General features: G+C 46.7%; 7 protein-coding genes across 7 annotated transcripts; 3 read left to right on the forward strand and 4 right to left on the reverse strand.

The window, feature by feature from the left end:
• Positions 1-213: 213 nt before the first annotated feature.
• Positions 214-4,823, forward strand: TREMEDRAFT_44712 (uncharacterized protein; the record flags this gene model as incomplete). Its single annotated transcript, XM_007005647.1, has 15 exons — positions 214-304; positions 429-598; positions 731-828; positions 894-1,018; positions 1,061-1,103; positions 1,197-1,353; positions 1,400-1,435; positions 1,486-2,235; positions 2,355-3,124; positions 3,204-3,287; positions 3,337-3,455; positions 3,584-3,718; positions 3,765-3,852; positions 3,902-4,029; positions 4,201-4,823. The coding sequence occupies 15 exons, from the start codon at positions 214-216 to the stop codon at positions 4,668-4,670; spliced, it is 3,264 nt and encodes a 1,087-aa protein (XP_007005709.1). The 3' UTR covers positions 4,671-4,823.
• Positions 4,824-4,979: 156 nt separating this feature from the next.
• On the reverse strand, positions 4,980-8,007 carry TREMEDRAFT_74241 (uncharacterized protein; the record flags this gene model as incomplete). The annotated part of the gene is made up of 6 exons (XM_007005849.1): positions 7,858-8,007; positions 7,422-7,811; positions 7,027-7,349; positions 5,759-6,975; positions 5,233-5,674; positions 4,980-5,031 (listed from the first exon to the last, which is right to left on the reverse strand). Exons 1-6 carry the CDS (start codon positions 7,948-7,950, stop codon positions 4,980-4,982), a joined length of 2,517 nt encoding a protein of 838 aa, XP_007005911.1. The 5' UTR covers positions 7,951-8,007.
• A 778-nt stretch (positions 8,008-8,785) lies between these two features.
• On the forward strand, positions 8,786-9,443 carry TREMEDRAFT_63499 (uncharacterized protein; the record flags this gene model as incomplete). Its single annotated transcript, XM_007005748.1, has 2 exons — positions 8,786-9,070; positions 9,312-9,443. 2 exons carry the CDS (start codon positions 8,786-8,788, stop codon positions 9,441-9,443), a joined length of 417 nt encoding a protein of 138 aa, XP_007005810.1.
• A 233-nt stretch (positions 9,444-9,676) lies between these two features.
• Positions 9,677-12,283, reverse strand: TREMEDRAFT_71968 (uncharacterized protein). The gene is made up of 5 exons (XM_007005850.1): positions 11,642-12,283; positions 10,705-11,336; positions 10,305-10,454; positions 10,186-10,249; positions 9,677-9,967 (listed from the first exon to the last, which is right to left on the reverse strand). Exons 1-5 carry the CDS (start codon positions 12,156-12,158, stop codon positions 9,816-9,818), a joined length of 1,515 nt encoding a protein of 504 aa, XP_007005912.1. The 5' UTR covers positions 12,159-12,283; the 3' UTR covers positions 9,677-9,815.
• Positions 12,284-13,041: 758 nt separating this feature from the next.
• On the reverse strand, positions 13,042-13,763 carry TREMEDRAFT_63501 (uncharacterized protein; the record flags this gene model as incomplete). The annotated part of the gene is made up of 3 exons (XM_007005749.1): positions 13,042-13,062; positions 13,230-13,340; positions 13,545-13,763. The coding sequence occupies 3 exons, from the start codon at positions 13,761-13,763 to the stop codon at positions 13,042-13,044; spliced, it is 351 nt and encodes a 116-aa protein (XP_007005811.1).
• Positions 13,764-14,298: 535 nt separating this feature from the next.
• On the reverse strand, positions 14,299-15,582 carry TREMEDRAFT_74243 (uncharacterized protein; the record flags this gene model as incomplete). Its single annotated transcript, XM_007005851.1, has 4 exons — positions 14,299-14,751; positions 14,893-14,973; positions 15,149-15,334; positions 15,456-15,582. The coding sequence occupies 4 exons, from the start codon at positions 15,580-15,582 to the stop codon at positions 14,495-14,497; spliced, it is 651 nt and encodes a 216-aa protein (XP_007005913.1). The 3' UTR covers positions 14,299-14,494.
• A 3,266-nt stretch (positions 15,583-18,848) lies between these two features.
• TREMEDRAFT_71970 (uncharacterized protein) lies at positions 18,849-22,586 on the forward strand (the record flags this gene model as incomplete). The annotated part of the gene is made up of 6 exons (XM_007005852.1): positions 18,849-18,884; positions 18,982-19,790; positions 19,835-20,318; positions 20,406-20,729; positions 20,866-20,926; positions 20,969-22,586. 6 exons carry the CDS (start codon positions 18,849-18,851, stop codon positions 22,507-22,509), a joined length of 3,255 nt encoding a protein of 1,084 aa, XP_007005914.1. The 3' UTR covers positions 22,510-22,586.
• Between the last annotated feature and the right edge of the window lie 35 nt (positions 22,587-22,621).

Genomic DNA, 22,621 nt, shown 5'->3' on the forward strand with positions numbered 1-22,621 from the left:
GCTCATTCATTGCGCCCTCATCCCAATACTCCACAGAGGCTCAACTTAGGTGGTGACTATAGCCTTAGTCAACGGGTAATAACACCGCATCATCTATATAAGCGATAAGTGAGCGACCATTGTCAAGGACATTGGAAGATCGACGTCGATAAACAACAGCCCGACCAAGCTGGAAACGGTCACTTGGTTACTCGCTCAACGCTCCATAAGGACATGCCCTTATTACATCGACACAAGGGGAGGAACGCAGAGGATGGAAATGCAGAGGTAGAGCAACAGCGACAAGATGAAGAAAAGGCTAAGCGTACGTCTCTTTACTTCTCCTTGACCGCTATCGACTAGTGGTAAACCTGGATCAGAGGTATAGGCTTCTTTTGAGGTATTGAGCGGTGTGTGCTACGTTTGATGATCCATTGGCTGACCTTCAGGCTATGAGGGAGAAGAATATCAATCATTATTACTCTACGTGGAAGATCAGGCTAAAATTCTCAAGGAGAAGGAAAACAAGGGGGATGATGATGATGACAAGGATGCAAAGTATGTCAGAAAGTGGTACACACCTTGGAAGAAGACGAAGATCGAGTCAACAGTCAAAAGAGTAGGTTTGACCTGCCTTGTTTATCTCATCACCTCACCCCATTCAACTCTATACATCTCAGCTATTCAAACGGCCCTTCCTCTCAAACCAAGTGGTACACAACAATTGTGAATGAGCGGAACTGACTCATAGATACCAAAAGAATGGCTGGACACAGATCGTCAAAAAGGTATCACCGCAGCCGAAGCCGAGAACAGACGCAAGGTAGTGGGATTCAACGAGCTTCAAAGGTTTGTCAGCCTTCGCCTCCCCTGACCGACTCTTAGATACACAGTGAGTCAATGCTGATATGCAGTCCGTCAGAGAATCAGTTCCTCAAATTCTTAGGGTATTTTCGAGGACCCATCTTGTATGTTATGGAACTGGCTGTTCTTCTTGCTGCTGGATTGAGAGATTGGATCGATTTTGGTGTCATCATTGGTATGTTTACCTTCTCTTGCTGGAAAATAGTGCTGATGGCAGGTATTTTGGCTTTGAACAGTTTCGTCGGATGGTATCAAGAGAAGTCAGTATCTTTCTAATCCTTCGTCCAAGCTCATTCAGCTGTGGGATGCTGCACAAGGTACAAAGAGCGACAGGGAGAAGACTGACTTTGCAGACAAGCCGGAGACATTGTGGCTCAGCTCAAAGCCGGCATTTCCATGAAAAGCACGGTGATCCGAGATGGTAAAGAACAGGAAATTGAAGCGCGAGATTTGGTCCCTGGTGATATCGTCGTTCTCGAAGAGGGAAGCACGATTCCTGCAGACTCCAAAGTACGTCGAATGTTCCTCTCACTTGTCGTCAGACTAATCATCTCAGATCATCGGCGATTACAATGATAAGAACGGTGCCAACGTGAGTTATATAGCTCAAAGTACCATTGTGAAATCCGCTCACGATTTTAGTCCAAGGACATTTTAGATAAGATTGACAAATCCAAAGCAGAGAAACATCACGGGAAAGACGACGAATCTGACGATGATGAGGATGATGGTCCCAACAAAGGTCCCTCTCTCTGTTCAGTGGATCAGTCAGCTATCACAGGAGAATCTCTCGCTGTCGACAAGTTCCTTGGAGATGTCGCATACTACACATGCGGTATTAAACGTGGTAAAGTCTACGCCATCGTCACTCTCCCTGCAAAACAATCTTTCGTCGGTCGGACTGCCGCTTTGGTTTCCGATTCAAATGAACGTGGTCACTTTCAAATAGTCCTTGGTAACATCGGTGAATCTCTCTTGGTATTGGTCATATTCTTCATCTTTGCAGCTTGGATCGGCAGTTTCTTCCGAGGGGTAGGGATCGCTACACCCAAAGAAAACAATTTACTCGTGTACGCACTTGCGTTCCTCATTATCGGTGTACCGGTCGGTCTGCCCGTGGTGACGACCACCACGCTAGCTGTCGGTGCGGCATATCTCGCTAGACGAAAAGCTATCGTACAGAAGCTCACGGCTATCGAATCACTTGCTGGGGTGGATATTTTGTGTTCGGACAAGACTGGTACTTTGACGGCGAATAAGTTGTCGCTGAACGATCCGTATATCGCACCCGATGTGGACCCGAATTGGTTTATGGCTGTTGCAGTTTTGGCCTCTTCGCACAATATCAAATCTCTGGATCCCATCGACAAAGTCACCATTGTGGGGTTGAAAGTCAGTTCAGATGCTCCTCCTAGTCAAATCCTCTCCTTTCCTCGCGATCGTCCTTCGACAATGCTGCTGGTGGAGATTGGGCCGTAGAGGAAGCATGACAGGCTTTTGCTGACTCGCAGGACTATCCCAAAGCTCAGGAAATGCTCAAACAAGGCTGGAAGACCAACAAGTTTTTGCCATTCGATCCCGTGTCCAAACGTATCACCGCCGAAGTTGAGAAAGATGGCAAGAAATACACCTGCGCCAAAGGTGCTCCCAACGCCATTTTGAAACTAGCAAAATTCGACGCCGCGACCGTGAATGCATACCGTGATCAAGCTCAACAATTCGCAACTCGAGGATTCCGTTCTCTCGGTGTGGCCTCGAAGGAAGAAGGTAAAGAATGGCAATTACTTGGAATGTTGTGCATGTTCGATCCCCCACGATCAGACACTGCTCGAACCATTGGAGAAGCCAACAATCTCGGTATACACGTAAAGATGCTCACTGGGGATGCTGTCGCTATAGCCAAAGAAACTTGCAAACAGCTCGGACTCAAGACGAACGTATACGACTCTGAGAAACTCATAGGCGGAGGAATGTCAGGTTCTGACATTCGAGATTTCGTCGAAGCAGCCGATGGTTTCGCAGAGGTTTTCCCGGAACATAAATACCAAGTTGTTTCCTTACTCCAGGAAAGAGGACATTTGACGGCTATGACGGGAGATGGAGTGAATGATGCTCCTTCTCTCAAAAAAGCCGATTGTGGTATTGCTGTGGAAGGTGCCAGTGATGCTGCCAGAACTGCAGCTGATGTGGTCTTTTTGGATGAAGGGTTGTCGACAATCATCACTGCTATAAAAGTGGCCAGACAGATCTTTCACCGTATGAAAGCGTACATTATCTATCGGTATGTCTCTTTGTGTCCTTCTGCTATTCGACTTCCTGATCGGCGTCATATCGCTGGGTGAGATTGACTGACGATACAGTATTGCTCTTTGTGTACATCTTGAATTATATGTTTTGCTTGATATTCTGATCTTGAATCAAAGCATCCGTATCGACTTGATCGTGTAAGTGTTATCTTCATTCAATTGCAAAACGTGGATCCTGATCAAATAGGTTTTTGGCGATTTTCGCAGATGTGGCTACGATAGCTATAGCATATGACAAAGCTCCTTATGCTCGTCAACCTGTAGAATGGCAATTGCCCAAAGTATGGATCATCTCGACTGTCATGGGTGGGTTTTCGACCACTCACAAAAAGTCCATTTTACCCGGCATGACTGTAGCCAACTTTAAACTTCGATACTGCACAATACGCCTCACAGTGTCGGGTCTATGGGTAAAAATGTCACTGACAAAGCAGGATTACTCCTCGCCGCAGGCACATGGATCCTCCGTGGAACATTATTCCTCAAAAATGGCGGTATAATCCAAAACTTTGGTTCACCGGAAGAGATTATATTCCTGGAAGTGGCACTTACTGAATCTTGGGTCATTTGTAAGTCTCAAGCTAGGAATGTTTGGACTTGATGCTAAATGAATAGTCATCACTCGATTGGCACAAGAACCTGGAACCCCCAATGTCTGGCCATCATGGCAATTAATAGGTGCTGTATTGGGTGTTGATATTTTGTACGTTGTTTCTAAAATGTCTTGAAAGATCACCGCTGATTGGTTCCAGGGCAACTCTTTTCGCTCTATTCGGTTGGATCTCAGGTCCGAACGTCCATGGTGGATGGATAGACATTGTTACTGTCGTCAAAGTTTGGGGTTATTCATTTGGTGTCACAGTTGTCATTCTCATCCTTTGTCAGTTGTCACTTCTTTTCACCTAATTTCTTCACCTATCTCTTCCCTCTAATCTGTCTCTCTCTCCCGGTGCATCCTTTTCTCTGCTGCCTCGTTGTTTGTACTCGTCCAATATTGAACCCTCGTTTATTCTCATCTTGTATGCTGAAGAGTCTATGCTGATCTATCCAGACCTGCTCATGTCGAAAATCCGAGCTTTAGACAATATCGGTCGTCTTTCTCGTTCAAGGAAAAACGAAAAGCTCGAAAACTTCCTCACTGATCTTCAACGTCTCACCATTGTACATGAAACCGATCGTGGTGGTTCATACTATCGTTTCTCCTCTGGTCAAGCTTCACCAGGTGCCAATGCCGCTGGAGATGGTGAAGGTGGAGACGATAAGAAAGGCGCTGCCAAAAGTGGTCAAACCAATGAAAAAGAACAAGGTGCTAAATCCAATGGGAGTGGTGGGAGGGTAGGAGGTAATTCTGGAAATGGTGCACCAGCGGCAGAAGGTGATAAATCTATGGCTGATCAACATGGTGGTGGTGATCAAGCTCAAGCTCAAAAAAGGAAACAAGATGGGAAAGAAAAAAGTCCATTGGGTGATAGGAGTGATGCTGAATCTAGTGGAAGTTCACATCAAAAAGTTGAAGGTTAGGTTAAGAACAAGGGTTGATGATGAGATGTGAAAAGGAAGAAGGGAATGAGGGGATGTATATATGTTTGTAGCTTAGAATTTTAATATCAGAATCTGTTTTTTGATCGTTTGAAGGATTTCGATTTGAAATGATATGCATACTATGCTATGCTTGAATGTCGAACAAGATGAAAAGGATGCAAATGATGTGAGATGGGTGTGAAATGTGAGAAGATCTTTCGGATTGTAAGTTTTTTCAACCGTGGATGACCCAGATGACGGCGTGCCATAACCATCCTAAACCTTTTGTCATGGTTTTGACTCTGTTCGTTAGCTGAGTACCAAGTGGTATTTTTCTCCTCTTTCTCTTCCTCTTCCTTGCCTGAATTGTCTTGCTCCTTGACCCCCCTTCGTTCCCAGGGGTCGGCACGGCCCATATACATCAATAGAATGTCTCAAATAACATTTAATGTGGATAATCTGGATACTGATATGATACAAAGTATAGAGCAGACTATCTTCAACTCCAAATTTAGAATTGGAAAGAAGGGTAGAGGAGAAACGAAAGAAAACAACAACTAACGTTGGATGATTCGCCCATTCTCCCCAAGCAGACTGTAAAACAACCCTAGCGACAGAAGTCTGTTCATACTTATTCGAACTCCCAACCTCATCAAACTTGATTCCCTTCATATCCCTCTCATCGACGTTCTCAGGGGATAGAGACGAAGGTGGAGGGGTGATAGGACGAGATTGAAGTTCTATCGTGTACAACCTTAAATCACGAGCTTCATCAGATAAAAAAGTAACTTCGTTTCTTAACCTTTGGACTTGTTGTCCCATTGAAAGAAGTAGATAGAGGAAGAAAATGTTTATAAACGTTCCTAGTGAGAATATCGTTTTAGACTTTTTCGTCTTGGGTGTGGTTAAGGTGAAGAAAGGTGGGGTTGGGCAAGGGAGAGAGATGTTGTAATGAGTGGAAGAAAGATATTTCAAGTTGGTTTGATGAGTAAGTTTAGATAGATCTGAGGTTTAGCGTGTACAATACGTCGTTGTTTCTTATTGATACATTGGATGAGGAAAAAGAAGTAGAGGAATGATCAACTTACCACCCCAGTGTTTCCCTTCGAGATGAACCGTCATGGAGCCTACGGCGGAAGGAAAGTGTGGAACAGCCACTATATCACCCATATGTTCCACCTGAATGGTGATCTCCACATTTGACAACGTCACACTCCCTCCTGAACCCATATTACCTTCTGTACGCAATCTAATCTCAAATCGATCATCACACTTCACCACACATCTAGGGATGGTTTTACCTCCTATAGAGGCCCGAACTATTTGACAAGTCCTACTAGGTCCCGGGCACGGGATAGAAAAACCAATATCCGAATCGGTTTTCTTGGGGATAGGAACCAACAGGTGAATTGTTTGAGAATGCCATGCGTCTCTTTCCACCCGAACCATAATCTCTCCTTGTACTGAGGAGAGTGGTTGGGGTGCGATCGATCGACCAGAGGAGTCAAGCCAGATGAAGGGTGGAGCGGAGGAAGACATGTCGTATGTGATTGTATTTGAAGGATGATCGGGTGTCGGATAAGTGATTTGACATGTTGTAGGTGCTGAAGGAATGTCAAGTCTCACAATAGGTAGTTGACAAGGTAAAGAACAAGACACAAATGTCAAAGAAGATAAAGGGACCAAAGTTCCTTGAAGTTGTACTCTTCGATCGGCCGTACTGCCACTTCCCACAGGCTCGAACTCAAGCTCGAAGCATGTAGCATGAACGGGTACGTTTCCTTTTGAGTAAGACATCGAGGAAGGTTTAGACATCGAGGAAGATTTCAAACTTGATGTTGTTGGCGTCATGGGATGTAAAGGTTTGGAAGAATGTTCTTGTGGTATCTCAAATGAGAAATCGTCCAATGTATCATCACCCAAGTTCGGCATGGTTTGCGCTAACAAAGATGCTCTCGTGTCGCCATTGGATAGTATACTGGGGCGTTTGAAGGATTTAGATTTGTTCCGAACGGTAGCGAATGAGTCATCTTGGAATGAATCGTCCATATCATTTGAAGAGGTTTGAGAAGAGAAGAAGGAAGAATCGGTGGAACGCCAAATGCGCAAACCATCGGCGGAAATATCAAGAGATTGCCATCCCCAACCATCTGGTAAGTCTACAAAAAGAGGAAGGATGGAGAAAGCTTCGATCAAAGTTTCGTACGATAGGGAAATGGATGGAGTTTGAGGATGCCAACTTGGATTGACAATGAGTTTAGGGATGGCTGATGCGAAAGACCATTCGAGTTGAAGGAAATCAGTACTGTCTATCAACAAATGACTTTGCGCTGTTGTGATGAAGAGTTGGACGGACCTTTGAAAACGACCAAGAACCCAAGTACCATCATCGTCATCGTTATTTTCCGTCTCGTACCCATCCAACTCATCCATATGATCGTCAGGACCCATGATTTCCCCATCTTCCCATCCTTCTTCGGCGCCCAATCTCCCAGCTCTGTTTTGACCTCTGGAAGGAGGTCTGATATCTTCTGAGAGCTCGAAGAACGTTTCTGGCAAAGGAAGCATTTTAGGATGCGTGACAAGATCTATAGCACCCATCGAGCTTGTCGATGTGACAGGTTGAGAAATTTTGAGTCGAAGGACATTATCGAGACATTTAGGTACTGGAATGGACACCTAATCGTCAGTACACATGCCCCTTCCTTTGATCATAGAATTTTATCGAGATAATTGAAAGAATGGATATACCTTGGACACTCCAGATTCGGATCCAATGATCTCCACTTCAAATTCCACCACGAGCAACCATTCTCTTCTCACCGTGTTACCCTGATCTTTTCTATTCTTATTTCGGCCTGGATCAAAAGTCAAAAATACCTGACCGGTAGATTGATTCACCTCAACGGAAGGTTTCGGTTCGTTCCTCACTGGTGATGAAGGCGGATAAGCTGAAGGTCCTGGTAGACCCAACAAAGTGGAAGCTGTCCGTAATTGTTTCGCTTTGTTAGGATGTCTCGATAGAGCAAGGTGAGGAATGGGTAAAGGGTAGATACATGGTGCGGAAAGTAAACGAGGAGGTTTTGAACCAAAAAGTGCCAATCGTGGTATTCGACTATCTACATCTCGTGGTAAAGATAGCTGAGTCTGTTAGCTGAAGTCAATAAAGAAGAGAGGAGGGACTAGCTTTGAGACAAAGAAGACCTCGGACTACCGAGGATGACGGGTCGGTACAACCTTCGAGGCCGAGTTTGTGGATCTGGAGTCCACTAGGTGGCATGATACTGTTGGAGACGGGGATCGGACTATGAGAAGGACATGAGGAGGTATGATTGAGGTGCTCTAAGATGAAAGGAAAAGATGGGTGGATGGAGAAAGTGAGGCAAAAGTGATCGTGGACGCGTCAACGTGGCGGAGGTCAGTGGCGGTAGAAGTTGCACTTGGAGGTACGAGTAGCAAGAAGAGCATCTAGCAACTGCTTTATTGCGATACATACATGCACCATATGTCAACTATGAAATTTAGTAGTTCAGGAGTATCGTGACTGACTAGAGAAATCATTGTTCTCTTATGTAAAATCTCTTTCGGAATGCAGATTGACCTGTCGACGTGATTGTAACAGTCGCAATCAACCTCCGTGGTCTGCTTGCTGAATATCGCACGGACTGAAAAGAACCTTGTTGATCTCCCCTCATACCCTGCAAATCTCCATCATTCCATGTGATCCCCCCGGCCCCTGGCATACCCTTTCTACCTGCCCCGAACTCTCTTTTCATCTTGACGACCAAGGCGGATGAATGGATCCACCTATCATCTGCATAGATCAAAGGAGGTATCTCCACTGTCAAGGATTGACCATCTGTCCTGTCCTGTAACCTCTGCATACATAAAAGACCCTATCTATCTTGTTTTACAAGGCAACCTTTTCAAATACAGTTCTCTTCTGACTCGGATACCCAGTCAACCTTCACCGAATAACCATCACTACTGATCATCTTTCCAGCAATTCAGATCGAGATACAGACCAACGACAAATTCATCTTATCAGACCACGTCACCAACTACCTAGTCAACGGTTGTGGATTTGAACCAAGACAAGCAAGAACCGATAACCCATGTATCTCACCATTATCACACTCCTCTTCACTACCTTCTTCACCCCTCTGATCCTTGCTCACGATCCAGATGATTATCGCTCCATCTTCCTATACTGGACGAATTTCACCCATGTCACTCCTCTTTCTAAAACGTTAGAATGGACAGGAGGTTACGGAGAAAATTACGCGAGTTTGTTTTTCCAAGATAATGGGTTTCAAGAGGAAACTTTTGAAATGGTTATGTGGGCTGGAGAAGGAAGATGGGATCCTCCTCTTAATGCTGCTCCAACAGGGACGGTGACTGTGAGTACTTATTGTCTTTCTTTCCCTTCAGTTGAGTGACATCACATTCACCCAGATACTAAGATTAGGGAGAGGGTATGCTTAACTTTTGTTCCAAAATTTGAGATCTTGAGATTTCTGTCTTCCTTAAGAAGTGAGAGTCAAATGAGCAACATTTGGATATGTCTAGAGTGAATGAAATGAGGGGAAATAACAGGAAGATGAGAATGGTTGAAAGGAGATTTGAAGGACTGATCATCAGTGTACGATACAAGCAACCGCCATACCACCTAATCTTGAAGCTTACCAAGTATCCAACACTCCTCCTTATACGGAAAGCGTATGGGATACACCTAATCCTGTAGCTAAGATCAGTTGTGGAGCCCCTCATTGATCATTCACCGGAACCTTCTTCTCCGTCTGACGATTCTTCCTGTTCCCCGTCTTGGTCAGCATCAGTCTGTACGGACCTGGTCTGGGCGTCACATGTCGATGGCTTTTTGTCACTCCGTACAATGACCCTGTTTCGGTCAGTCATCAAAGTACCAACAGTCTCCTGCCTCTTATCAATAGCGTAAAATAGAGTGTATGAATAAATTTGAGGTAAATGTCAGTCCTTGACGTCAAGAAGAACACATAAGATGCAGATCATCATATCCACATACAGTACCTCCCATCTTACCAACCTAGACGGATCCATAGTCTGATGAAGGGTGATAGACTTGTATATGGACCGTATCTCCCGAGGGAGGGAACGGCCCCGTAATCACGCCCACTTCTCCATGAATTCTTTATGGAACGTCTCAATCTTTCCACAGTATTCTTCCACTCCAGGACACAACGCGGTGACACGGATATGATACGTGCCGGGAACTTGACCGAAGCCTGATCCTGCGACGGCGCAGATTCCTGTGGCATCTATTTGTCAGTCACGCTCTTGTTGTCCCCTCTCTATCCGTCTCACAACCAATTTCGACGATGTGACGACGCAGCACTAGATAGTCACTCTATGGGACAATTTGGCCGTATGATCCCGCACGAAAGCCCTTATAGGGAAGATCAGTGAGATGAAAAGATTGAAACAAAGGAGTGGGGGCTGTGAATTCGATAGATTGTGAAGACTCTTGAAGACTCACCAAGCAGATCCAAAGCATACATGACATCTGGCTCTTTCCCTCTCGTCTTAGCTTCTTCTATCGCCTTTAGTGGGGATCTCAATCTTCGGCATCAAGTACATGGCTCCGTCCGCAGGGACACAGCTCATCCCTGGTAAAGAATTGAATTTATCGCTCATGTAAGCACTGCGAGATTTGAGGTTCGCAAGGATACTTTGAGTTTCTTCTTCCCATTGACTGAACGAGGGGTCGCCGGGTTTGGGAGGGGAGACGAGGAGGTCAACGCCGATCTATGCGTCAATGACTGTTATCTACCTCGGCTGATCCCACTCTTCATGCGGTTAAAGATGAGGAGATGATACGAGGGTTTGGTATGACAACGGATTATTCTCAAAGATAGGAGTGGGGAATGGATCGCAAGCCGGCCAGAGAGAGGTTGTCCGAAGGGATGTCCGCGGCAGATATGATTGATACGGATGAAGTTGGCCGAGCAAGAGTGTGGAAACCAAGAAACAGAGAAGAAATCAATGAATCACTCACCTGTCCGGTCAGAGGTGGACATAGTGATACACTAGCCATCTTATAAATCTGATCCATGACCTCGGGCAAAATATTGACACATTCGAAATATCCTCCTCTCCTCCCACATTCCCCACTCATTCCTTTGGAGATAGAATGAAAGCTGACCAATTCCACACTCTTTGCAATTTCTTCAGGCATACCCATCAAAACCTTTTTGAACGATACGAATGGTTTCTGTTCCGGATAAAAGATGTTTGCTTGATACACTTCATCGGCAAGTAACAAAATTTCTTCTTCGTAACATAATTGAATGACCGCTTCCATAGCTTTTCGATCCAAACATGCTCCTGTGGGGTTACCGGGGTTGATGATGACCAACGATTTCACCGGTACGCCTTCCTGGCGGGCTTTGGATACGGATTCGAGGATGGTGTCATGAGACATGGACCAGTTGTTTTCTTCAGATAGGTAGTATGGGAGAGGAGTCGCAGATAAATAAGCTAGGGTAGCGGTGTAAAGAGGATATTGAGGGATAGGAATGAGACACCCGTCACCGGGATGAAGGGCGACACCGAGGATGGAAGCTACACCTCCTGATGCGCCGGCTGTGAGGAAGATGTGTTCAGGATCCGAGGGATAGCCATCACGTTCTGAAAGTCAGCCGGTGTCAACTTGGGAGTGTTTCGTGTCTATCATGAAGCGTGCAGCCCTTCTGATCAATCGTGCTGGTGGAATGGAGTGCAAGCGTGAGATGACGACATCTGAACGGAATGTGGAAGGTTGTGTAAACGACGTCTCGAGATCCGTAAATCACGGGTCTCCAGACAGGCCAAGGTATGTACTGTGTCAGTACGTGACCAGCAGCTTGGAATAGATCTTACAGGTGAAGATCCGGGACATGGAGAGTAATCCGGTTATAATTGATAGTAAGTAGTATTAGAAGAGATTCACTCACCTTCAATAAACTTAGCCACCCTCCTTCTGATCGTTACCACACCTTTACTCTGACTATAAGCTCCAACACTTCCAATCTCAGCATGTAACTTCTTAGCTCTCTCAATCGCATCCACGGGATATATCTGTTTAGCCACTTCCAAATGTTTATCCAACAAATCTGGGTATTCCAAAAGACTGATCACTTGACGCCAAAAAGTGATTGGTTTTTGATCTAATCCCGCTTGTTGAGGATTTCCAATATTGGCAGTGACGACTCTATCAAATGGCAATCCATGATCTTTGGGATGATCATGGAGTTTATGTAAATATTTGTCGGCACGTAATGCTAGTTCACCACGAACGGCATATTGAACATTTGGGACTGCCCCATTGATGGTGTCTAATCGCAAAGCGGGAGTGAATTTCCCTTTGGGGTGACCGTTGGTTTGAGGGGTAGACATGGTGCTGTTAAATCTGGAGTGGAGTGTTGTTGTTGGTCGTTTGAGGGCGGGGAGCTGGAATGGGGTACGGGGCATTAGAGATGGGGGATGTGAATCGGGCAATGAAGATCGGGCAAGGGAAAGATGACGGATTTGATATGAGTTTGGGGGTTTTGCAATAAAAGAGAAAGTATCAGCGATTTACTCAAAATTACACAGCCTCGACTATGATTCTGTATAGGTACAGATTTACAGAGGCAGAAGGGTGGATAGCTGAGGAATGAGCAAGAAGGGGGAGGTAAGGAAAAGAAGGTAGAGTAGTATCGAGTCGGAGTCGTTGATCGGACAAAGTTTCGGTTCAACCGGTCATCTTACCGGTCACCACTCTATTTGAGTACTGAGAGGTGAACACTCGCACTTACCTGTTGTAAACTAGCGAGGTTGGATATGAAATCTCACAAGCAAGATGAATAGCGATAAATTAGAGGGAAAAGACCAAGTGATATCAACTGCTATTATTTATATGAAAATACAAAAATCTTCATACATCTCCGCTTATCATCATCCTTTGATGTCTTATCGTCATTACGCCGACCCGTCTCTATCCCCGACCCCAACCCCCCGGCTATTTCTTCGATCTCTGATCTGTATCAGACAATCTTGGCGTTGCGTTTGATAAGGGATAAGGGGAGTTGAAAAAACGGGGGAGGGAAAAGGATGATGAATGATGAAATCTATCAAAGGTGAAGGTCCTTTGAGGGATTTAAAGATTCTACCCATTGGATTGAGGTCTAAATTCTATTACGGACAACGAAGCCACTAACAGTACTTAGATGAGATGGCGTCTGCCTCGTGTGGTGGTTTTCCTTAATTTTACAAACCCCCCACAACCCGATAACTTGGGCTAGGAGAAGATCCAGGGTGGATGAGACAAATATTCCATATCGTGTTGTACAACCTAGATCCCTCTACAAATTGATCAATTCCATCGTCCTGCATCCTGACCATCAGCACTTTTATCATTCGACTTTTTCTTCATGCTACTCGGCTTATGGTCCATGGCATGAGGTCGGTGAATGGGAAAAGAGGGGGAACAGATGTGAGAAGGACAGGAATGATCGGAATGATTTGAAAGAAGTGAAAAGTATGAGATCAAGAGGAACATACCATTAATCGTTCATTTGGAGGAGGCTGAGAAGGAGCCTTTCTCGTAGCTTCCAATTGTCTACTCAATTTCCCTGCAGATGGGTTTGAAGAGTTTACCCCTTTATTTCGTTCCTACGGATCAACTTTCCTTCGTTTCTTACATATCTTATGAAACAGTCATGATATTGCTCTTGATTCATTCATGACAAACGTCTTTCCGCGGTAATGAGATCGAGGAAAGATCCACGGTCCACGATCGCGGTATACCCCTAGAGGTCGTTATAGAGCATGAGATGTAGATACATGATTGAGATATGAGAGTAAATGATCACTCACCTTGTCCAATCTCATCTCTGCCGCACGTCTCGCGACCTCCCTCGGATCTCCTTCCGTCCCATTACCTCCCAAAACCTGTGGCGGCGGACCCGATCTCGTAGGTCTGTTATTGGACACTGGCGCTGCCGCCCTTCCAGCCGCAGGAGTGGGGGAAGGAGTAGGAGGAGCTGAACCTAATTTCTGACCGCCTTTATCTGGCGAGGATATACATGAACCCATTCTTGAAGATCTACGTGATTTCCCGTTTACACTCTCTCGCAGGAGCCCAGGATGCTCAGTTTGACGAAAGGGGTTTGTAAGTCGCCTTGGGGAGGTAGACAGACAGAAAGGGTCAACGAGCAGCCCAGGTCCAATCTAATGGAGCAAGGAGATCGATTAAGTGCGCGGTGTGAAGGGTAAGGGTGTGGAATGGGATGTAGTAGAGAAGAGAAGGGTGAGAGATGGGTATGGCTGGAAACGAAGAGATAGATGGTCGAGGGTCGGAGTGTGAAGTCTCAAATGTTTCAGATTATCAGCTTCGGAGATATGTACACTTGTAGGACGAGTAATGTACTGTACTGGATGCGAGTGAGCAGCTAAGAGGTTAAGGCTGAGTGTAATGATACAAAAGAGAAGGGTTGGGTTGAGTGGAGGAGGAGCGGTGCATTCAGAGAGTCACCGCCGGCCGCCAAGCCGCGGTTCAACAAAGCGCAGCATGCAGCATCTAGCATCAGCTATACTACTCGTACCCCTCAGCCCTTGCTGGAAATAAGGTAGAGACACGTGACAGACATAACAACCTGAAATCGACTATCGCTGCATACTGATTACACATGAGAGGTGTCCTTTATATGCATGTCCAAAGTTTTCATCCCTTCCGCTTCCAAGCTCCATCAACCACCGGAAATCCAGATATGTACGTCCCTTCTTCTCGCTCACCTCGCAGCATGTAATACTCCCCTCGCGATCTATCAAACGGCGGGAACACCATCGCTCACCTTCTCCCACTCCCCTCCGCTCCCCATCCCGCTGCTGGCTCCATTAGGCGAGTTGAGCGAGTTGGCCTCACCCCCGCTCCCACTGTCAGGGGAAGAATCATCCACGTCCGCGACACTAGCCTCAGGTCGAGGGGGAACGGCAGTGAGGGTTGGACCCGTGGGACCTGAACTGAGGGTAGAAAGTTGGACAAGGAGGTCGAAGATGGGAGGGGGGACTACTCTTTGGTATACTGATTGTCAGGAGGCTGATCAGTTATATGAGTCTGGAGAGGTGTATCACAACATGGAATATCACTGGTAAGGTGGACCGAACGAGACGAGATAATGTTATGACATGAGAAAGGGGAGAAGATGGATACAAAGACACTCACGCATAAGCAACTCCATTGGGTTGGGGTACGTCCTCATGGCTTTGTAGAAATGAGTAGCCGCGTCAATGTGATGTTCAGGACCTGAGCATGAGCGTCATGCATGTCATTGATCTCGTTTCTCAAGACCACGCAAGAACCTCACTAAACGTCCTATCACAGGTCTCGCCGTTGAGAAGATAGAGAATGGACAAGATATGATGAAGGAAAGTGCAGGTACAGCTCCAGCAATGTGCTATATGAACGGCCGAACACTCACCTAGAAGAGACAATCTTTCACCCTCCGCAACATTCTCTTGGAAATACGCCTCTTGTTGTTCTGCTGACAAAGGTCTAGGCTCAGTAGCGATCTGTGCCATTACCGCCCGAAGCTGACGGAGGTTTTCAGCTTTTCTTTTAGCGATTTCCGCTTGGAGGTTTTCAGTGACTTGACGATGTTGTCTTCCTGCAGAATCAGCATCTATCTTACTAGAATTTCTCGTAGGTTTTCAAGAGTCATATGAAAGGAAAAGCATGAATTGGATCGATGATGGAATGAGGGATTGAAGCAAAGAAAGACTACTGACGAAGCCTTGCTCGGAATTGAGGATTGTGTCTCCGCATATAATCAAAATAAACGCAATAGCCTAAAAACCCAGTTACGGCCACTGCAGTCGAAGCGAGAGCGATTTGTGATGATGCTCGGGAAGTCATGTTGATAGATTGAATGAGATACTCGAGCAGATGCAAGATAGATTTGGTGGATCGTGGTTCAGGTGGGGTTCGGCAATGGCATCAACTTTTGGGAGAGGTGAGAATGGTTTTTCTTGATTGGGATTTTCGCATTTAATCCCACAGGCCAAAGGACCGGGGACGGAAAGTCATGAGATTTTGCACTGAAATGAAGAGAAGCCTATCATGCAGGGTCACACACAACCTCTTCGCAGCGTGCATGCTACATGCCATGCTTAGCATGTAGCATGTAGCATGCAGTTGAATTCAGCTGATAGTTGCATGTCTATATGCATCAGAGATACCAGGTGCTGGCTGCTAGCTGCATGGCTGCAAGCAACGCCACACGGCAGGTGGGGGGGCGTGCCTGAATATTGCAAGACGACCCGGTTCATGGCTCACTTTGTCTACTCGTACCTACTTTGCATAATCAACTATACATGGCAAACTTTGTGTTCGATTCTCCCACCCTCCGCTATGTGCTCACTCGGACCACAAATTCCGCGATCGAAGTATATGAGGATCTTCTAACTCACTCGTCATCTCTGCATGCGGATCCGCGTCAGCTTTGACTCTCCCACGTACAAACCCTCATCCCCTGCGTTTTCTCGCTCGCCACTTCTCACCCTGCCTCTCCGATCCCGTCTTTACTAGCACTACCCTATACTCCAGCTTGCCCTCTTCCCTATCACTTCTATTCCAACCATCATCGTGGCATCCAGCAGCCTCAACGTCCCCCTTCAACCCCCTAATAACAGAATCCAATGTCTACTGCACTTTCCGCCCCCTCGAGATTAGATTCTCCCCGAGCGCCACCTCGTAAACCTCTTCCGACGCCTTCTCTAATCATCTTTGGTGAATCGTTTGTCGGACCGTTCACCTTGTTCCGAGACAGGGATAGGATCATCAAAAAATTCAAAGGAGCTAGTGCCAAGGTGAGTTTGTCTCGTTACCATCCTTCTCCTCCTTACCAACCGCCTCACCAAGGACTGATTGCCCGTAGCCTGGCAGCTTTTTTACTATCCGGTTTATTCATAAGTATGTCAGACACAAACGAACCGGAGCTGATGTGCTCATCAGGGTCTGAACAATCCCAAGTCTACCCTCAAAGTTGCCGATGAACTCCTGTCAAGCCTGTTCATCCACTTCTCTTCTGATCTCCTCTCGGAACCACGGTACGCTCTATTGATCTTTGGCAATGTAAGTCTTCCACTTTCATCATATCTGATGTGTGTATATACGATTGGTGTAAGATGTGATACTAACGTCCAGGTCGACCTTCAAATTAACTATCTGTACAACCTTGAGACTAAGCCCCTTACCACCGCTTCCTTCCCCGAAGACTTGAGACCTACCTTGCCAGATTCCATCCCTGAATCTCTCCCCGGTCAGTATTCCGCTCCTGGTCCCCAGCTCCACTGTCGTGCCGTCCTCGATGCCTACACCACCTTCATAGAACGCGAAATCGTCAATGGACCCGTTGGATCCATAATCAAATCGGCGAACGCTCAAGGCGCTTCCGGATCTAAAATTCTCATTTGTGGTGCTCTACCACCGGTAGTACCAGACGAAATTCAGCCACGCATCCCTGATAAGTATATCCTCAGAGTTAACAAGAAACCTGAAGATTACGATCCACCCCCTCATATACTTTCATCCCTTGCCCGACTATCCGTCTCCGACCATATGTACACCCCATCCCCTCTTCCCACTGGATCAGATCTGATGCCGAAGGGTATACCCGTTCGTGACATGTTATTACATGATTACCCATTGGTCACTCTTCCCACCCGTGTGAAAATGGTCAACGACTTCAACACCGGGCTGAAGTCATTTTGCGATCGATATCCTGACATCTTGGGCTTTGTTGATATTTCACCTCAAATGTTAACCCATTCGAATGACCCGGATTTTATATCGCGATTTGGAGAAGTTGATCAAGGGACCTGGAGAGATACTCAAGATCCAAGTAATATACATCCTCTTTGGGAACCGGCTTTACCATTCTGGAAAGAAGAACTTTTGAAGCATGGAATCAGAACTGATCTATGGGAGACATGTGGAGATCCTCATTCGACATTACAAGCTTTTGAGATAAGTAAAAGTGAAAAGATAAGAAGGAGATTGGGATCATCGACACCTACGGAATTTAGAAGTCCTTCAGCAACACGTATCATACCAGTCACAACGCCTAGCTCACCGGGAGTTTATCTGCCGCCACATCGAGCAGCGGCTTTACGAGCGAGTTCAGCACCATCACCACCACGAACCCCTTTACGAAGTCACTTTTCTCTTGCCGAGCGCAAAACTCCGAGTAGCTTCCCACGTAGTCCTCGAGTACCTCCAGAAGACGAAATCATGGCACGTTCCATCCAAAGAGGACGGTTGCCATACACCGAGAGCTCAGTTTCCGACACTCGATCAAATATCGCCGATATAATCCCCGGGTCCGTTGACAATCGCTCCACATTGGGTTATGGGGATGAAGGAGAGACACCCCGGGGTGTATGGAGAGTCGATCGATCAATGAAAAAGGACCATGGTTGGAGAACACCTGAGAGAGCTGTTAGACGGACAGCTGAGACGGATCAAAGACCTGAGAAGGGAGCTCTGCCTACCATGCCTCCTGAACTATGGTCCAGTGAGCGTGTTAGAGCAGTACGGATATCATAGTGTGCCGTGGCCATGCGCGGATCGTCAAAGTCTGTGGAAGCATCTTTCGTGTTGTATGAGTACAGTATCCTCGTAGGGATCTTAGTCGCTGTCACGAAATCTACGCATATGTATGAGTACGAGTACAGTAGTACGGTAGTACATATACCTCACACCGATGTATTGTTGTGCATACGTCATCCATCTGATTGCCACTCGCCACACGTCACTGAGAGAAATTTGCTCCCGCCTGCCATCAATCGTCATGGCATCCATCCTCCATGTCACCCACCCCACAAACTCTTGAGCATATCTCCTCTAAGCTCTGGACTGACACTTCTACCCTCCTGTCATCATGTCAGGCTCGAAACCACCTTCCGGAGGTCGAAGATCTTCTGGGAAAGGTGCCCCAACTTCTCAAGGTGCACCTTCTGGAGTGAGAAGCACCAGTGGCACGAAATTTTACGTGGGTCATCTCTCATTCCATCACTCATATTTTGCTGATGAATAGAACGGTCCAACCATACCTATTGAAGTGAAAGAAAAGGCGGAAGAAATCAAGGATAAAGCTACGAACCTAACTCATAAAGCTGGTCATGTTGCTACTCAGGGTGGTGCAGTTGCCAAGGTCAGTCCAAGCGCGATTTTCACTCTCAACAATCCTACAACATCAATACATACACACAACGAAAGCAACCCATATTGCGATCCCGAGTACTGACGCGATAGAACCAAGCTCGAAAAGCAATATCAACTGCTCGTCGACATCCATGGTCAATTATATCTATAATTTCCACTCTCCCATTCCTCCTCCTTCTATCTCTCACCTCTACAATCATCTGTCCTCCACCTAAACAACACTCCCCAATCTCGAAATTCGTATTATCTTCACTTGGTCTTCATTCTAAATCAGCTTATGGTCCCTTACGCGAGAAATTTTGTTACCCCGCAAACGTATATCACGATTCCGTTCTTGTTCCCTATGTATACCCTCAAATCGAAAATGTCCAACACACCATCGTCACTCATCCTATTTATACCCATCATGTTCTTCCTACTTACACGTCTGCCAATCAGGTGACGAGAAAGATATGGAATGGACCTGTTAAACCCGTGGTGAACAGAGTGAGAAGAGGGGCAAAAAGGTTTTATCTAACTTTTGTTCAACCCCATTTACCATGGGCGAGACAAAAGGTATACCTCGCTTTCTCTCCTTTGACATCTCGAATCGAAGCTGCTCACAAGTCATACGTCTCTCCACATTTGAGTACGGCGCAGAGATACGCAAACGACGCTTCTGGGAGATCATATCAATTGTACCAATCGGTGGCGGGTCATCCATTGACCAAACAATCCGCCGGGTATGCCGCTACAGCTAGGGATATGGCATACAAAAATTACATGGTCGTTCGTCCACATCTCATCCGCGCCGCTAAAGAAACTAGACGGGTCGTTCTTCAGGTCGTTCTCCCTAGGATATTGAAAGGTTTGGAAATTACCTCTGGTCAAATATACAGACAAAGTACTATCATTCGCATGTGAGTCCTCGTTGTGAAATATGAGACCAAAAGCTTATGATCAGAAAATCAGGCAAATTCTACGCTGCGTATCTTGAACCGCACGTTGGTCCTTATGTAGACAAGGTATCTCTCGCCAGTAAACCATATACCGACGCCTTTTATGTCAAAATTTATAAACCTTTTGTAAAACCCATTTTGGTGGCCATACTACCCGAAGTCGTGATGGCTCCGGAACCCAAGAAAAGTTTCTGGGCGATGATTGCGGACATATTGCCGGAAGTCGGATCTTCATCTGTTGGCGAGGGAAAGGCAGCGATGAAGGAAACTTACGATCGAGCGGAAAAGGTTGAGGCGCCGAAGAAAGTCAAAGAGAGTGCGAGCAGCGTCAAGAGTAAAGAGAAGGCGAGTGCCAGTAGCATTCAGCAGAAGGCGAAGGAGTCTGAGAAAGGGAAGCTGAGCAAGACGGAGATACAAAAATCGGCGGAAGTGATCAAAAAACGAGTGGACCAAGCGGGACAGGAGGGGTACGACAAGTTGTCATCCCAGGTAAGCTCAAATATTCCCCCTTCAGTTGATTCCGGAGAACAGGAGGGAGAAAGGCCATCGGAGTCGAGACGAAGGCTGACTCGCCAGTTACTCGACAGTCACACCAAAATCGTCGCGGAGAAAATGCCCTTACATGCTCAAAATGCCCGACAGGAGCTGGATAGATTCATCGACCGCGTCATCACTGGTTTCAACAAATTCTGGACGGACCCAAAGAAATTCACGCCCGAGTTGGTAGACAAAATGTCCAGGGATGCAGAGAGCCGGGTGGCGGGGGAAGTACGAAGGGTCAAAGCTGGTTTAGGAGATAGGCGGAAGTTCATTGAAAAGGAGGATCAGAAGTTGATTGATTCGGCTTCCAAAGGTGTTGATGAGGCTATGGGGAAGGAATTTGAGGCTTTGTTGGTTCAGGTCAGTCATGGAAATCCCTCTTCCTTGTATGATCCACCTGTCTCTACCGCCTCCTTTTTTTCCGAACACTTTCGGCAAGAGGACCGAGGATACTGCCAACTCAAAAATTGTCGTGGAGTACTCTACTGACCATCAGATGAGCTCTGTCGAAGGTGCCACTACAAAGGATTGGTCGAAGCTCAATGCAGTCAAGAGCGGTGAGTTACATGATCTGATGTAAAGACGCTTCTGACATACAGCGGCCGAGACATGGAAAGACAAATATCACGCTCTGGCTACTGCTAAATCACCCCTGAAAGCTTTAAATCACCAATCTGCCAGCGTCGATCAAGGTTTCGCGCTCATTCACACCGAGCTTGATGACATGTTTGAAGGCTACAAAGCTCGTACCGGAATCCTCAGACGCTCCGCTTTAGACCAGTACGAGGCGGCACAAGAATTGGCGTCGGCTTCGTCTTCATCGTCGGGCAGTAAACCTTCGTCTACCGGTAATGGACGCTACTCTATTCTTCCCGTGGCGGAAGCTGTGGGAATTGCAGCTGCCGGTGAGGCTGTGATCGGAAAGGGCAAAGAGCAAATCATGGATGCTTTTAATCAAGCCAGTGCTGCTTTAGCCGGCCAAGAGTCTTCGACCGGGATTGTCGACCAAGCGAAATCCCTCGGCGAACAAGTCATCTCTTCTGCATCGGCCAGTGTGCACTCTGCCACTCGATCGGCAATGTCAGCAGTCGGCGTCACACCTTCTCCAGAGTCCCCTCGTGAACACCTAGAATCGGTAGTTGAAGCCGCTAGCAATTCGGTCTACTCTGTTTACTCGGCTGTAGAAGATCAAGCTTCCTCTCTCTCTTCCGCCGCGTCAGATGCCATTCATCAAGGAACACGATCTGTTATCTCTGCGGTTGGAGGCACTCCGACCCCTGAAGGCGCCGCTGAACATCTTGCTTCTATCGGAAATGTGGTCGCCCAAGGTGCTGCTCAGGTGTATGGAGTGGTTGAAGAGAATGTCCATCATGCCACTCGTTCAGCGATGTCTGCCGTTGGTGCCACTCCCAGCCCCGAGACCCCTCAAGAACATTTCGAATCCATCGTCGATGGCGCGTCTTCACTTGCTGGTAACGCCGCCGCGTCTGCATCTTCCGTCATTCACGATGCCAGTTCAGCGGTTCACGACGCCACTCGAGCCGGTATGCGAGCTATCGGTGTAACTCCCTCTCCTGATTCCCCAAAAGAACACCTCGAATCGATTGCCAACGACGCGTCGTCCTTACTACATGATGCTACCCGTTCCCTCGTCAAAGCAGTGGGAGCTACCCCTTCACCCGAATCGCCAGGGGAGCACCTCGAATCCGTTCTTGATGCTGCAGGATCTGTCTACTCAAACGTTGATTCCAAAGCATCTTCTCTCTACACCGAAGTCTCTTCCACCGCTTCATCTGCAGTTTCAGAAATGACAAATCAAGCAGCTCTCCTAGCCTCTCAGATCCAATCACTTGTGGGATTAGCACCTACCCCAACACCTCTCGCTTCATCCGCTTCGGCATATGTAGGTTCTCTCTATTTGGCGGGATCGACAGCTGGAGCCGAGTTGTTGGCAGAAGGAAGTAGTCTTCTGGTCAGTTTACAATCAGAAGCGAGTAAATCGATACATTCAGCCACTCGAGCGGCTAGTAGAGCGGTAGGAGCAACACCCAGTCCTGAAGGAGTCAAGGAGCATTTAGAAAGTGTAAGTTCTAAAGTGGAAAGTGTAGCGAGAAGTGTTATAGGACACGAAGAGTTATAAGGGGGGTGCGACTATCTAGATATTCTACGTAGGTCTTATTGGTGGTAAGTTATGACGAATGGATGTGATGAACCGCCACTTTGAATTTGGTTTTTCGGCGTGTTTCGGCGTT

The sequence above is a fragment of the Tremella mesenterica genome (assembly GCF_000271645.1).
Source record: "Tremella mesenterica DSM 1558 unplaced genomic scaffold TREMEscaffold_8, whole genome shotgun sequence".
NCBI classification, from domain to species: domain Eukaryota; kingdom Fungi; phylum Basidiomycota; class Tremellomycetes; order Tremellales; family Tremellaceae; genus Tremella; species Tremella mesenterica.

Coding starts and splice junctions, on each gene's coding strand:
- TREMEDRAFT_71968 (XM_007005850.1), bottom strand. CDS start 12,158: ATGCCCCGTACCCCATTCCAGCTCCCCGCCCTCAAACGACCAACAACA. Junction 10,250..10,304: donor CTTTACCAGGGATGAGCTGT/GTCCCTGCGGAC, acceptor TCCCCACTAAAG/GCGATAGAAGAAGCTAAGAC. Junction 9,968..10,185: donor GTATGCTTTGGATCTGCTTG/GTGAGTCTTCAA, acceptor ACTGACAAATAG/ATGCCACAGGAATCTGCGCC.